This window comes from Bactrocera neohumeralis, unplaced genomic scaffold (assembly GCF_024586455.1).
Source record: "Bactrocera neohumeralis isolate Rockhampton unplaced genomic scaffold, APGP_CSIRO_Bneo_wtdbg2-racon-allhic-juicebox.fasta_v2 cluster11, whole genome shotgun sequence".
In the NCBI taxonomy this organism is placed as follows: Eukaryota; Metazoa; Arthropoda; class Insecta; order Diptera; family Tephritidae; genus Bactrocera; species Bactrocera neohumeralis.
In genome coordinates this window covers 22759024-22776042 of record NW_026089624.1, presented here as the reverse complement: position 1 = coordinate 22776042, position 17019 = coordinate 22759024, and the positions used below count along the sequence as shown (strand labels likewise).

Sequence of the window (17019 nt, the reverse complement as noted above, 5' to 3'; positions counted from 1 at the left end):
AATTTTGTGCGTGTATTTGTTGTTGTGCCGGTGCACCAAGAGGAAATATATTCAATTCTTGCACCGTGCAAGGGTTTTGCAAGAGCAAGAGAATACCCCTAATGTACTTTACATCAAGTTTCGTTAAATTTTTTCAAATGTCATTTGCTTAAGGAAAAGGCGAAACTGGTCGCATTTTCCATACGGAATCAGCTGTTTTCGCTTTTTGGCAACTGATGCATCATTTTGAATTTGAAAATGTAAAGGAAGAAGAGTGTTTTGTCAACCGATAAAATCATTTTAAATTTGAATGTGGAGGACGACGAATGCTTTATCCAGAATTTAATAGATACTATTGAAAAAAAATTTTTGTACGACAAAAGAGATGCATTTTATTTCAATCGTACTAATAAAGAAAAGGCATGCAAACCAATCGCAGAACTATGCGGTAAAAGTGGTATGTACTAACACTGCTATAGAAATATATATTTTTGTATTACATATATGTATATTTTTTATGTTTGTTTCAATTAAAAGAATTAGAATGCAAACACTTTGTATAAATTTTAATGTTTTTAAATATAACTTTTTCATTGTGCAGCACTAGTGATAATGCAGAAGCAAATACAGACTCTGTCCTGGAGACATCAATGAGTGATAGTTTGAATGAAGTTTCATCGCCACCTCCGAAAAAAAAAGTCTCTACCTAGAAAGTCTCTACCAAAAATTTGGCGCAACAATGTAGAACTTCGAAAAGCAGATGGCGGCGCCAGCTGAAAGATGTGAAACTGACGAGGCCTTCATGATGACGGTTTTGTGTCTGATGAAAGACCTGCCAATGATAGAAATGAAGTTCCTTGTGATAAATATCTTTAAGAAAAATAAAAAAGAATAAGACATAATAAAAATATATTAGAATGAACAAACTTACTGTAATGTCAAAGCAAATCGACATTCCGGTTGCACTGGCTCCCTCAGCGAATTTTTTTTTTAAAGGGCTCAACCAGAGTAAGCAAAAGTTCATATACTTGTGGCGTCATTCGCGTGTATATAAAAAAATCAGTGTGGTCAATCTTCATTTCCAGGAATCGTACAAAAAAACCATCCTTCTTCCTCTTTCTGTTTATTTCCCTTACAGAACATGACCGAAATATTTTTTTTTTTTGTAATTTCACTAATTTCTGTTAATGTGCGTATTCCGCCTAAAATAGAAGTAAGCATTTTAATTGTTTTTAAATATTTTAATTTTCTATTCATTTTTGCAAAATCCAAACGAAATATAAAACCAAAACACAAATTTCTTATTGACACTTTTTTCTTCAGCATGTAAGCACATTATAGTCATTCAAAAGTCTACTCTCCGTTCGTTATGCATTTGACAGGCTTTTCGTTCATTTTTTGACAGTAACATACGGCAGCGTATGCACATTATAGTTAGGCCTTTAATTTGCACAATTGTGCTAAGAAATGCCGACCACTGTCATATGCCAACCACTGTCATATGCCGAAAATACATATATTTATTTCTCTTCACAGCGTGAATTTTGTGGTAGTGAGGTGAATTCCTTACTACAATTCTAACAAATGTTCGCTGTCGAACCTATAACTTCTCTATGCTTTAAGTTCTCTGCTTTATAGCGGGATTCTGTAACCAGTCTCTAGTCTCTATTTGAGACATTTTGAGGTAAAGTCTCAATTTGTGACTAGTTACTATTCACTAAACAGTCTCTAGAGTTAGTCTCAAAATATTGCCTCAAATTTGAGACCTGAAAGCTAGCAGGTCACAAAACTAAAAAAAGCTCTTGTCTGTCATTTTGAATGTACTGAATAGAGATCATCATAGATATTAGTCGATTGTCGTTTTTTTATATTCTGTAAGCAACTCAAACACAAAAAGGTTAAAAATAAACCAATTTTACATAAACTTCGCAAATATTAAGAAACAAAGTGAACATATATTTTTATTTTTATTGATAATTATGTTTTTTGACTATGTTATAGAAAATTTAATATTTGTTATCGACATATTTATTTTCATTCAAGTGTAAAAACATCTCTGAATAATGAAATGTAATAGATTTTGTGACTGTCACTTACAGAATAGCAAAATCGTCTCAAGTCTCAAAAAATTTCTCTAACTTAAAATCTCAAATTTAGGAACTTGAGACTGCATCACAGTACAGAATCGCACGGTTACTCCCATTCTCTCTCTCTCTCTCGCACTCTATCTTTCTTTGTTGCTCTTCTCCTTCCGAGTTGCGTTAATCGTTCAACCAGAGAACTTAAAGCATAGAGAAGGTGCAGGTTCGACAGCGAACATTTGTTAGATTTATAGTAAGGAATTCACCTAACAAGCACAGAATTCACGCTGTGAAATGTTAACATTTTTAACAGTTTTCCGCATACTCAACAGAGAATATGAAGAGAAATAAATATACATATGTATGCATGCCCATGTTTACACTCCCAACAAATGTAAAGAATTTCGTTTTGCATGCTTCAATTTTTGCTTTCAACTTGGGAATCGCAATGTTTGCAAATATGTACGCTTTTGCGTTTTGCCGTCGGCATTTCCATATTGGCATGTAAACATAATTATGATATGTGTACAATTTTGTATGAATGCATGCATAGTAATATTTATAGCCAATTTGGACTTGCATATTTAATAATTTTATTTGATTTTTACATAATATACTATACTAATAAATATTTTTGTATTATGTTTCTTAGTAATAGAAGTCGAATTTATCACAACAATATATAAATACATCGTCTATCATATTATTCTTATTATCTGCTCATATGAATGTATGTAAACGCATGTGCGCGTTCAGAAATTCAAATCATGATTTTATAACTTATCAATATATTACATGTACTTATTTGTACATATATTTGTATACACTTCCGAGCAAATAATGCACAAGCATACAAACATACATATGCGTACACATGTGAATATGTTACTAACAAAAAATTTAAGCATTGTTCTACAAAAACAACAATTGCCAAAATAGCATAAACTTGGCAAGTCAAAATGGCTGACGAATTTGCGAAGCTCAAATGCAGTAAATTTTACAGCAAAAACGATTTCATTCATAAACGTAGGCGCATATTCCACAAGCGACCTCGCTTCATTCATAAAAACAGTCGCCGTAACATCTCCCCGAGCATGCCTTTGCCTACAAGCGTCTTTTCGCGACGATGGCAAAAGCTAAAAATCATAAATTGAACATATTTCTGGTGTTTGTTCTAAGAAAGAAGTGAGAAAAGTGGCAACATAGCTGTGGTCGATTTACAATAGCGTGAGTTTCGGCCATGTGAAAGATGCGAGCGACACCTGTTATTATGAATGCATGTACATATGTATGTGGCTCGCATTTGCTTTCGCAAACATGCAGACAAATGTGCCAAAGAAATAATATGCATACATAATTATGTGTATGCCATAAAAATTCTATACTTCTTCTTCTTCTTAATTGGCGTAGACACCGCTTACGCGATTATAGCCGAGTTAACAACAGCGCGCCAGTCGTTTCTTCATTTCGCTACGTGTCGCCAATTGGATATTCCAAGCGAAGCCAGGTTCTTCTCCACTTGGTCCTTCCAACGGAGTGGAGGTCTTCCTCTTCCTCTGCTTCCCCCGGCGGGAACTGCGTCGAATACTTTCAGAGCTGGAGTGTTTTCATCCATCCGGACAACATGAGGTAGCCAGCGTAGCCGCTGTCTTTTAATTCGCTGAACTATGTCAATGTCGTCGTATATCTCGTACAGCTCATCGTTCCATCGAATGCGATATTCGTCGTGGCCAATACGCAAAGCCATAAATCTCGAACTATTTTCTCCAGAAGCAGGTTGAAGAAGTCGCACGATAGGGAGTCGCCTTGTCTGAAACCTCGTTTGGTGTCGAACGGCTCGGAGAGGTCCTTCCCGATCCTGACGCTTTGGGTGTTACTCAACGTCAGTTTACACAGCCGTATTACCAAATTCAGACATCGCAGCATAAAGGCAGCTCCTTTTCGTGCTGTCGAAAGCAGCTTTGAAATCGACGAAGAGGTGGTGTGTGTCGATTCTTCTTTCACGGGTTTTTTCCAAGATTTGGCGCATGGTGAATATCTGGTCGGTTGTTGATTTTCCAGGTCTGAAGCCACACTGATAAGGTCCAATCAGTTTGTTGACGGTGGGCTTTAATCTTTCACACAATACGCTCGATAGAACCTTATATGCGATGTTGAGGAGGCTAATCCCACGTTAATTGGCGCAGATTGTGGGGTCTCCTTTTTTATGGACTGGGCATAGCACACTTAGGATGGAGTCATGTGTAGAAGTTCACGCAAGTGAGGAAATTTCTCTGATCGCCATTCACTTGGGAGTGGCCAGAAACGATTCTTTTACACATGGCTCAAGCAGCTCACTACTTCCGGTCTTTGACCAAGTATCCTCTGGGAAGCCTAAGAACATCCGTTCGAAGGCGAAACATCCCTTACATAGGGTTTTGCGCTGGGTTTGGGACCCGCCACGTAAAAAAACACTCCAACGAAAAAGAAAAAAAATATATACATACGTTGGCTTCAAGATAAAGTCCATCAAATATCGTAGCTGTTGTTTGAAAAATCTTGCTGTATTATCGTGATGATCGCTTGCTGATTGACAGCGATCCATAATTCCACACATATGTCATCGAATCCTCATGTATGTAGTTCATGTTGATACGTTGATGGCAAAAAGAACGCCGACCGATATTAGTCTTCGTTGCCTCGTAACAAATTTCAATCTGTAATTGATCACTTCGTTTGAAACACACATAAAGTCTTCACTGAACAATTTTCAATAATTTTTCTTTTAAATAGCCGGAATAAAAAAGCAAGCGACCGAAATTGAAAGATTCAAATAATTTACAGAACAAAATATTGAAAAACAAAACAAAAACGGATTGTATGAAAAGTCACTTTTCGTTTTATATCTAACCCTTTCCAGATCCACAGCGAACAACTTCTGATTTCATGAAGATTGGTTCCGCCGTCGTTCCGCAATCATTTTTACTTACATATGTACATATGTATGTATGTATATACAAAATAAAACGTTTGTATGGGAAAAAGAAAAGGGCTGTTTTTAGGGGTTTTCCGGCAACTTTCGTAATTTTTTCTTACATAAGAACCTTCTCCTAATAATAACAAATACAACAAAAAAACAATGAGCCAAATCGGTTCAGCCATTCACGCGTGATGCCGTGACAACGAAAACGGTTTCATTTTTATGTATAAGATATGCAAACATGTGTATTCGTATGAATTCTTTTTGTGCATATTAATGAATACATGAACAATTGAATACATTTAAATTTTAACATGTGCGAGCTGCTCATATATACATACATAAATATGTGCGTATGACATCCCTGCCAACCATGAGCGGGTAAAACACCAGATAATTAACGGGTAACATGGTGGTAAACGTGGTGGTAAACATATAGAATGTTTCTTAAGCTTGGCAGATATTTTACCTACTCACGTACGTATACATGTGATCAGACATCTTTGTTGCGCTCATTCAGCAGTGTCATATAAAAAAGTATGTCTGTCCTGCTCTAATATCCCCAATCGACGGCTGATGCAGGGTTGCATTTTCTCTTTTTAAATAGCTGATGCAGGGTTGCATTTTTTGATTCCTACTTTTAAAATTTCTTAAAATTTCAAACTAAACTTTTTAATTTTCAAAATTTTTATTTTATTTTATTGGAACGAAGTTCCTTACGGCAGGCTTGGAGAAGATAGGAATTTTGCTGCGGGACTTAACTGAAAAAAAGTGATAGTAAAACCGTAAGAAAAAACCCGTAAGAAATAACCCGTAAGGAATAACCCTTAAGAAATAACCCGTAAGAAAAAGACTGTAAGATCGCTAGTTATAGCCTACCTTTAGGTATTGCAAAATAATTAGGCATGAAAATATGTAACATTATTGTGTATGCAAATTAGTTTTAAGTGAAGTGCGGAACACATAGAGTGCGACAGACTGCAAACTACATCTGTCAAATATTAAAATACAGACGTTCTTATGGACACTGTTATTTTGACAGCTGCACGACTACACGACTGCAGGCCGACAGTTGTCGTTCCCGCTAACTTGAATATTTTCTATATTTGCCAACGGCAGTAGGACGACAGTAGAGTTGACAGTAGAATCGAAGATAGAAAGAGGAGGTAGAGTGGTGATGGCAGTAATATTTAAAATGCAAAATTATTCACAGCTCTAACAAACTTGAGCATAAAATAGCTCTATTATAGCTCTATTAAATCATTTGTAATAACAATTGATAATTTAAAACAAAAAAATATTTACCAATTTTTTACTTATTTTTTGCATAAAAAATCTCACTTTGAACAAAATATTAAAATTTCATTGAAGTGAAAGGTATTAGTATGGTCACAACGACATTGTGTACCTGCAAAATGGACAGCTGTGTTGTCTTGTGTACATGCCGGCCATGCTGTCGCAGTCATCGTGTTCACCACTTGAGAATTGTGCTTGCACTAAGTACGTTTATGGGGAGTTGAATTGTTGCAGATTTTTTGGCGCAGGCTTTGAGGAAATAACCCGTAAGAAAAAGACTGTAAGATCGCCAGTTATAGCCTACCTTTAGGTTTTGCAAAATAATTAGGGATGAAAATCTGTAACGTTATTGTGTATGCAAATTAGTTTTGAGTGAAGTGCGGAACACATAGAGCGCGACAGACTGCAAACTACATCTGTCAAATATTAAAATACAGACGTTCTTAAGGACACTGTTATTTTGACAGCTGCACGACTACACGACTGCAGGTCGACAGTTGTCGTTCCCGCTAACTTGAATATTTCCTATATTTGCCGACGGCAGTAGGACGACAGTAGAGTTTTCTTAATACTTATCTGTACTTAAATAAAAACTAATCAGCGAAATTTGAGAGAAAAATCAGGACAACCTACATAAAATTAATCACAATTTTTTTTGCAAATTGTATCGATTCTACATTATCCGAAGAAACTTCGTTCCTACCTGATGTCCCACGACAGCACATTTCTTTTTTTTTATATGTTTACAAAATTTTTTTTACAACTTATATAAATAAAAATATATTTAATTTAAAAAATACTTAATATCTCAAAAAAGATTAAATAAAGAAAAGAATTTTTAAAACTTGAAAATAAAAGAGTGGAAAAATATTATAAAAGACAAATACCTGAAAATAAAATAAAGATTATTAATACCTGAAAATAAATAATAATTACATTGAAGAAAGATTAATTGTATAAAATGATAATAATATCTGAAAAAAAGATTAATATTATCTGAAAGAATAAAATATATTAAATACAAATAGAATTTACTCTGAAAGGCAAGATTAATTAAATAAAAATAGTGATAAAATCTGAAAAGAAAGAATAATTAAATAAAAATCATAATAATATCTGAAATAAAAGAATAATATTATCTGATTATTTAAAATATAAGGCAAACATTTGTTTTCACATATTATATTGGATTGTGCAGGCCGCCTTAAACGCATAAAATACATACTTATGTACATATGTAATTATTTTTGCGTATTATGTTGAACTGCGCAATCCAATTTCAAACAACACACACTTTTTCTCACATACTTACTTAACAATTTAAATTTGCTGCAGCTGCTAGTTCCAATGCTATGAAAACAAATGAAGTAATTATTTGCAAATTATCTAAAAAAAATCATTCACTTACCTTCTTGTTGTACGAGCCTCCTTTACGATAGTACGATCACGAATGACATGCGTCTTTCAATCGTTTTTTTATTACCCTTTTTGGGATTTTCTTTTATCACTATTGACAATAATGTTTTCTCCTTCGCACTCATTCAAATAAATCAAGAGATGAAAGAATCTTTTTTTCATCGCATTTAGGTAAACAAAAAATAACCCTAAAATGTGCGTTGGTGTTAGTGTATAGAGAAAAAATGTGTAGTTGTATTGGAATATTTGTCTCAAGCGGGTAGCCGTGGTTGGCAGGGATTAGTACACAAATAACACATACACAAACCTACATACTTGTATACATGTGCGTACACATGCAAATATGTCACCCCCAAAAACTACAAACATTGCTTCACAAAAACAACAATCGTTTGAAATGGCATCATACATACTTATATGCGTACATATGTAAATATGTGCGGATGACATTCCCACACAACATACATACTTATATGCGTTCACATGTACATATGTCATCCGCAAAAATTACAAATATTGTTCTACAAAAACAACAAATGTCTGAAATAGCATCAGCGGCGTCACGAGTCAATATGGCAGCCAAATGTAGTAAATCTTACAGCAAGAACAATTTCAATCAAAACGCAAACGCACTTTCAACAGGCAAATATTATACATCGACAACAGCTATGTTGCCACTTTTATCACTTCTTTCTGTGAAGAAACATCAGAAAGTTGTTCAATTTATGATTTTTAGCTTTTGCCATCGTCGCGAAAAGACGCTTGTAGGCAAAAGTATGCTCGGGGAGATGTAGGTAGGTAGGTAGGTAGGAGTGCAGCCCTATCGGGCTCAATTAGCACTTGATGTGCCATTTTGATACACTATTCGTAGAACCACCTGTATCTGCTATTACGTTTCACCTTCTCTCTCAAACCATTTTGAGGTTTCGATGAAACTACTTATGTCCGATATGCTTTTGGTGGAAATCCATTCAAGGTTTGGTGCTTGGTGGATTCCGAGTGTTTTGTGTCGGATCTGTGCTAGAGCTGGGCATTCGCAGAGAAAGTGGAAAATTGTTTCTTTGTTCCCTGCTACTCCGCAGCCACGGCAGATATAGTTGTAGGGCAATCCCATTTTGGACGCATGTTCCCCAAATGGCCAGTGCCCTGTTGTGGTAGCTGTTATTCTGTGAATACTTTTTCTTGACCTATTTAATAAATCATTTGTTCTTTGCCTGTCATATGTTGGCCATAATTGTTTAGTTATGACGCATTTTGTAATGTTTTTCCACCTGTTGTTTGCAATTTGCTGAAATTGTCTATTGATCTCTCCTTTTATCGATCCTAGCGGGCTTGGTATTAGCTCCGCCTCGGATTCATTGAGGAAAGCTCCTGCCTTTGCCAACTCGTCTGCTTTTTCGTTACCGAAAAAGTTCCTGTGTCCGGGAACCCAGATCAAGTTTAGCTGGAGCTTGTCTTTTATTGAGCTTAGTGCTCTCTTGCAGCTGTGAACTATACTGGAATTTGGCATGGGTGAAGACAAAGCCAGGAGGGCCGCCTGGCTGTCCGTAAATATAGTTGCTTTATGTATATTTCCGTGGTTTTCTAATAGAACCTCGCAGGCTTTTTCTATGCCTAGTACTTCTGCTTGGAAGATGCTAGCCGAGTTCGGTAGACGTATAGAGAGAGATATGCCTAGATCAGCGGAGAATACCCCCGTGCCCACTCCGCAATCCATTTTGGACCCGTCGGTATAGACTGAGGTGGTATCTTCCTCTACTATTGAACCTCTTCTCCATTCTCGTCTAGATGGTATCCTCACCTGGAAGTGTCTACTGAAATGCAGCTTTGGGAGAATGTAGTCTGATTTGTTAATAGTGAACTTGTTTAGAATTACACTATGTACGTAGTTCAGCTGTTTCCAACCTCCCAATTCTTTTATTCTTATCGCCGCAATAGCTGCTGTTTTGTGAATAAAAATGTCCATTGGTAGTTGATGCAGGATCACATTGAGCGCATCAGTCGGACATGACCTGATTGCACCCGTAACACCCGCACATGCTGCTCTTTGTATTCCATTTAATTTTCTAATATTGTATTGTTTGTTTAGCGCTGGCCACCATACCAGAGCTCCATATGTAAGTATAGGTCTTATGACAGCCGTATACATCCACATGATTATACTTGGTTTAAGGCCCCAATTCTTGTTGACGATTTTCTTACAAGTATAGTAGGCCATGTATGCTTTGTTTATTCTTTTTTCTATATTTATTGTCCAGGACAGTTTGGTGTCAATCTCCACCCCCAAGTATTTAGCTGTGGGGGATAGAGTGAGTGTTGTACCGTTTAGTACCGGAAGTTGAAACTGAGGTATTTTGGTTCTGCTAGTGAATAGCATCAGTTCTGTTTTGTTCGGGTTAACTCCTAGACCATTGTTTTTAGCCCATAGGTTTAACCTACCTAGTGCTCTTTCCATAATCTCGCTGACTGTTGAAGGAAACATGCCTGAAACCAACAACACTATATCGTCTGCATACGCCACTGCTTTCACTCCTTCACCGTTTAGTTGGAGTAGTATTTCGTTCAGCGCTGCAACCCAAAGAATCGGAGAGAGGACCCCCCTTGAGGCGTTCCTCTACTCACATAGCTTGTTTGTGTTGCAGCGCCGTTTGAAGCTATAATCTTCCTATTCTCAAGCATCGATAGTATCCATCTGCACACAGTGTCGTCTATGCCACCATGTGCCAGAGAATTAATTATCGCATTTACTTCTATGTTGTTGAAGGCGCCCTCTATGTCTAGAAATGCAGCCATGGTGTATTGTTTGTGGTGTAGTGATTTTTCGATTACACTTATCAGCTCGTGAAGGGCGGTTTCGGTTGATCGGCCCTTCATGTAAGCATGTTGGGACTTCGATAACTTCTCCGCCATTATTGCTCTTACGTGTAGATCTATTAGCCTTTCTAGTACCTTCAGCATACAGGAGGTAAGGCTTATAGGTCTAAAATCCTTGGCATTCTCGTGTGTTCTTCTGCCTGGTTTTGGAAGGAACACAACTTTACTCCTTTTCCAACTTCTTGGGATGTAAGGTAGTTGAATGCTAGCCTTGTATATATTTTCAAGCCTTAGAACCATTGGTTCTACTAGTTTTTGCAGCGTTATGGGCATAATCCCGTCAGGACCTGCCGCTTTAAATGATGCAAAACTGTTTATGGCATATTTGATTTTACTTTTGTCTACTATTTGGCTTCGATAGTCAGCTGCATTCAGCGGTGGTTCTGGTTGAACCCTCGTTGAAGGTTTTGCTGACTCCCGGGAAGTGCGTTGTGATTAGTACCTCCAGGACTCTTTTTGCCGAGGAGGTCCAATCACTTCCCTCAGCCCTAATGTAGGCAGTATTAATATGATCTTTGGATAGCATTTTACTCAGCCTAGCGGTTTCTCTGCAACTTTCTATCGATGTGCAGAAAGATTGCCATGAGTCCTTTTTAGCTTTCCTGACTGCTTTTTTGTATTCTTTCATAATGTCTTTATATGGCTGCCAGATTTTGGTTCTAAAACTCTCATTGAAAGTTTTCCTTAGTTGTGTTCTCAGACTCTTAAGTTCACTGTTCCACCAAGGAAGAGACTTTCTCTTTTTCAAAACTGTTAGCGGAGTAGATTTATGTGGCAACACCATGATCTACTACTTTTAGAAGGCAACCGTATGCTATCCTGATGTTGCCTTTAATCGTATCGTCGCTTTGCACTTACATTCGTTTTTGAAAAGGCAAGGCATCAAACACTTCAGCTTTGAGTTTATGCTTTTTTCTGTAAAAACCCGTCAACGAGTAAGGATCACTACATTGTAAAAGCCTTTAATTGGTGACCCCGACGTGATCTAGCACCAGAGGTAATTCAGCGCCCAGATTAATCCGGTGTTCAACGTAATCCATCACCTGAAGGAGTCAACGCCTTAGTTCATCCAGTACTCCAGTGCTCAACGCGATCGCGATCCTGTGCCATCTTCCTTTTTCATCACGTGCACGTGCAAAGGCGTGAACGGTGCAGCTTAGATCATCGATTTCCCGGATTCCAGTGACATGATGAATGATAGCATGGCCGTTTCAGGTGGAAGCAGCGGTGTCGAGCATATTTCAACCCAAAACGTTTCGCCCAGACTTCCGCTGCCCTCGATGTCAGAGGATAACATCGAGGCATATTTTTATTCGCTAGGTTTCTGGTTTGAAGCCTCGCGAGTTTTTGACGATTCAGTGAAATTTAACATTGTGTTAGCAAGTGTGCCTCCGGCAAAACTAATTGAAATGCGCACTATTATCGACGACACGCCTCTTACGGATAAATACGGGTATATTCGGCGGAAAATTATTGATATTTTCACCGAAAGCCAGCAGCGCCGCCTCCAACGGGTCTTAAAGGAGCTACCGCTGGGCGATCGTAGACCCAGCGAGTTGTACCACGAGATGCGACGCACTGCTGGACCCGCACTCAGCGAGAGCATTCTGCACGATCTGTGGGTTAGTCGTTTACCGCCGTACGCTCAGGCGGCCATTATCGCGACAAACGCTCCTATCGGTGAGAAGATAAAAATCGCGGATTCCATCTCAGAGTGCTTAGAGATGAAAGTTGGTAACCAGATTTGCGAGGTTAGCACCGAACCGTCGTTTCCAGATGAGTGGTCGAATCTTCGAGCTGAAGTCGCCGCTTTAACAAAGCAAGTCAATCAATTCATGCGCAATAGCCGCACACAACAGCGCTCTAGATCTTCAAGTGCCTCACGCAGCAGAAGAGGCACGCTCAGTGTACCGTGCTTGTGCTGGTACCATACGAAATTCGGGGCAAATGCCACAAAGTGTCGACAGCCGTGTACATTCACACAGTCGCCGCCTCAAAACGTCGAGTAGGTGGGCGGAGCTAATCCAATATCAGGGCTCGGCAAATACCCTGATATACAAAGGAGCTATCGACTCTGCATCTACGATACATCAGCAAAAATGAAATTTCTCATAGACTCAGGTGCAGATGTCTCTGTCATACCCAAGTCAACCAAATTAGCTCATGCTCACCCATCATCAACACTCCTGTTTGCCGCGAATGGCTCCACCGTATCCAGTTACGGTGAAGTCATGCTTAAACTTAATCTTAACCTGCGGAGGGAATTCCTCTGGAATTTTATTGTCGCAGACGTATCGCAAGCCATTCTTGGTGCCGATTTTCTTGGGTACTATGGCTTGATTGTCGATTTGCAAGGCCAGCGTCTTGTCGATCGCACAACATCGCTTAAATCACCGTGTATAATAACGCAAGGCCAATTTTCGAAAATCTCAACAATCAACGCTTCGCAAAAATTCTCAGGTATTCTGAAGGAATTTTTAGAACTCACGTGTCCACCAGCGCCAGGCAGTCGAACAAACGCTTCCATAGTTCATCAAATCACTACCACCGGTCAACCTGTTTCTGCCAGGCCACGACGTCTATCACCGGAGAAGCTCGCCGCTGCACGCGCCGAGTTCGAATTACTAATCAACCTCGGCATTTGTCGCCCTTCAAAAAGCAGCTGGGCGAGCCCGCTCCACCTCGTTCGGAAAGCTGACGGATCATGGAGACCCTGCGGCGACTATAGGGCATTAAACGCTGTCACCATTCCAGACCGCTATCCGCTACCATTTCTGCAAGATTTCTCAACGGTTTTAGCAGGTAAGACAATCTTTTCTAAAATTGATCTGCAAAAAGCCTTCCACCAGGTGCCAATACACCCTGATGACATCTGTAAAACAGCAATTACGACACCCTTCGGGTTATTTGAATTTACCCATATGACCTTCGGTTTGCGGAACGCCGCACAAACCTTTCAGCGACTAATCAATGAGGTGTTTAGAGGATTGGACTTCGCATTTACGTATTTAGACGACGTTTGTATCGCATCCAAATCAACTGAAGAGCACCAGGAACATCTCCGAATGGCGTTTCGTCGATTACAAAATTACAAATTAAAGATTAATGTTTCAAAATCACAGTTTGGCGTTACGGAATTGGAGTTCCTTGGTCATTCGATCACCAAGGATGGTATAAGCCCGCTCCGCAGCCGCGTCGAAGCGATAACACACTTTAAGCTACCTACTGTAGCAAAGGAGCTTAAACGCTTTCTCGCCACACTTAACTTCTACCGCAGATTTTTGCCCAATGCGTTACAGCATCAAAGCTCTCTTTTTGCGATGGTGCCCGGCAACAAGAAAAACGATAATCGCAACCTCATTTGGACAGAAGACGCCGTACGCCATTTTGAGGCCTGCAAAAGCCAACTTGCGAACTGCGCTGTTCTAGCACACCCTCTACCCAACGCAGAGCTGTCGCTTTGGGTAGACGCATCCGACTTCGCAGCTGGGGCAGTTTTAAATCAAGTAGTCAACGGGGACCTCCAACCTCTTGGATTTTTTTCGCGCAAATTCTCTCCAGCCGAAACACGCTACAGTACCTACGATCGCGAACTCACCGCTATCTACTTGGCTATGCGCTACTTTCGTTACATGGTGGAAGGTCGACTCTGCCATGTGTATACCGACCACAAGCCGCTTACTTTCGCGTTTCGTCAGCAGTTACACAAAGCATCAGATCGCCAAGTCAGACAGTTGGACTTCATTTCTCAAATCACAACTGATATTCGGCATGTTAAAGGGGAAGAGAATGTCGCAGCCGATTTACTTTCGCGGATACAGTCAATCACGGCTGCTACTATCAATTACGATGCACTTGCGGATGATCAACAAAAAGATAACGAATTGCAGTCATACTTATCCGGTAAAGTTCATCATTCACTGAAACTTAAAAGTTTTCCATTACCTTTCAGCATCAAGAAAGTGGTTTGTGATGTGTCTACAGGTCGATTTCGTCCCTTTGTAACATCGAAATTTCGTCAAGTGTTTCTGCAATCTACGCACAACCTATCACACCCTGGCACACGAGCCACCGTCAGGCTCATGGTGGAGCGATTTGTGTGGCCAGGAATTCAACGTGACAGCAGGGCTTATGCAAAAACTTGCTTACAATGTCAGCGAAACAAGGTCATCCGACACAATTCGAGTATTCTGCAACGTCGAAGCATGCCCAACCAACGTTTTGGACACTTGCACATCGACATCGTTGGACCGTTTCCACTGTCGGAGGGCAACAGGTACTGCCTAACTGTGATCGACCGCTTTACCCGATGGCCAGAGGCATTCCCTGTTCCGAACATGACAGCACCGATCGTGGCTAAGGCTTTGTTAAACGGCTGGATCGCACGCTTTGGAGTGCCTTCGGATATTACGTCGGACCTCGGCCGACAATTTGAGAGCGCCCTGTTTCAGCAGCTACTCCAATGGCTCGGCGTGTCGCACTTGAGGACAACTCCGTACCACCCACAAGGTAACGGACTTGTAGAACGATGGCATCGAACACTTAAATCTGCCATACTCTGCCACAAGGTAGACCAATGGACAACATATCTGCCGCTTATCCTGCTAGGTCTTCGCTCTGCCTTCAAAGTCGACATTGGCTGTACGCCCGCAGAGCTGGTGTATGGTACACCGCTACGACTTCCTTCGGACTTCTTCATCGAGCAGCGTGGACCAGCCAACGAATCAGAAACCGTGCGAGAGTTACGGCGCATTATGCAGGATATTCGCCCTGTAGATACAGCCTGGCACACTACAAAGACACCATTTGTTCACAGTGGCCTCAAGACATGCGAGCACGTCTTCATTCGAGATGATTCTGTTAAACCATCGTTGTCACCACCGTACCGAGGTCCATACAAGGTCGTCCAGCGCACACCGAAATATTTCATAGTTGAGGTTAATGCAGGCAAAACCAAAGTTTTTCGGTGTGCGCTGGACCGCTTGAAGCCAGCTTTCATCACACCTCCAACGACTCACTAGGAGGGGAGTACTACTGGCAACACCATGATCTACTACTTTTTTTGAAAGGCAACCGTATGCTATCCTGATGTTGCCTTTAATCGTATCGTCGCTTTGCACTTACATTCGTTTTTTGAAAAGGCAAGGCATCAAACACTGCAGCTTTGAGTTTATGCTTTCTTCTGTAAAAACCCGTCACAACTCAATCTCTCCTTTTCTCCATTTGTTGCTATACTGGTAAATTTTCCTATGCCGTTCTTATAGGGTTCCGATATGTGAGAGGCGCACTGTACTTCTCGCGGATGCTGAAAAGTATCCAGCAGTGATCCGACATGGAAGGCTCATCGGATACCCTCCAGTTATCCACAACGAGACTGTCTGTGTCTGTTGATAGCGTGAGGTCAAGCACTTCCTCCCATTATTAGGACATCATCCCTCCTGTTCTCCTCTACTAGTCTTGCCGAGCGGGGCCGGTGGTAGTCTCGCCGTGCCGGCAGGGTCGACAAGAAAAGAAGGGCTTTTCCTTCTGTTTCACCTTTACCACTGTGATATCTGCTGTGCTAGGTTTACCTCTGTTCCGTGTGTAAAACAGGTTATAGTTGCTGCTGTTTAGCCCTTTAATGGAATCATCATTGACCCAGGGCTCCTGTACTAGGCTGATGTCGATGCCCCTCTCGTTCACGAGGGTTGTCAGATTTGCTGTAGCACTCTTCGAGTGCTGCGGGTTTATCTGTACATCTAAGGTTGTTATTGGGCATCTCGGTTTCTTCGATGCCCACATTCGCCCAGTAACTGCTGGCGTCGTCGACCTTTCTTCTGTCGTCTTTGTCAGCCGCTTTATCGCCTTGGAAGATTTTTAGTCTGGCCTTGCGGATTCCGAAGCTGATTTTGTAGTCAGTCTTCTTCAGAGCCTCAATGGACTCATCGCAAATGGCCACTAGTATTGGCTTACTTGCTTTATTAGGTTTTTCCTCCTTGATTAGCTGCCACTCATCTATACCTGGTATAGATTTGTTCTGCAGCTTAATGCACCGCAGGAGTTTTTCGTCTGGCTCCTCTAGTGGGGGTAACCAAATGCGAGCACGAGGCCTCTTTGGGATGTCCCTGGCGGGTATAAGCCTCAATTGGAGGCCCCCGACGTTGCTAATTTAAAGCCGGCAACTGCCCGTCAGGAAATCTGGCGAGGCCTGGTCGCGCGCATTTGATGACCCTGTAGCCCCTGAGGGTCTCAGAGGAGCCAAACTCCGGGTGGGGACCCGCAGGTTTGTCGAGTACATAGCTTAGCACCATACTCGACAATCTGACGTCGATCTCCACCCATCTCTCTGTCACAGCCCGAGGGAGGAATTTCCCATCTATGGCCACCTGCGGGCTGTCCCTGGCTACATCGCAGAAATGCCTTGCCGTTGTTGTG

General features: G+C 40.6%; 1 protein-coding gene across 1 annotated transcript; it reads left to right on the top strand.

The window, feature by feature from the left end:
• The first annotated feature begins 11795 nt into the window (after positions 1 to 11795).
• LOC126766055 (uncharacterized) lies at positions 11796 to 12614 on the top strand. Its single transcript, XM_050483756.1, has one exon. The coding sequence runs from the start codon at positions 11796 to 11798 to the stop codon at positions 12612 to 12614; it is 819 nt and encodes a 272-aa protein (XP_050339713.1).
• Positions 12615 to 17019: the final 4405 nt, after the last annotated feature.

What these genes read in the sequence shown, in the direction of transcription:
- LOC126766055 (XM_050483756.1), top strand. Translation starts at nt 11,796, where the DNA reads ATGAATGATAGCATGGCCGTTTCAGGTGGAAGCAGCGGTGTCGAGCAT.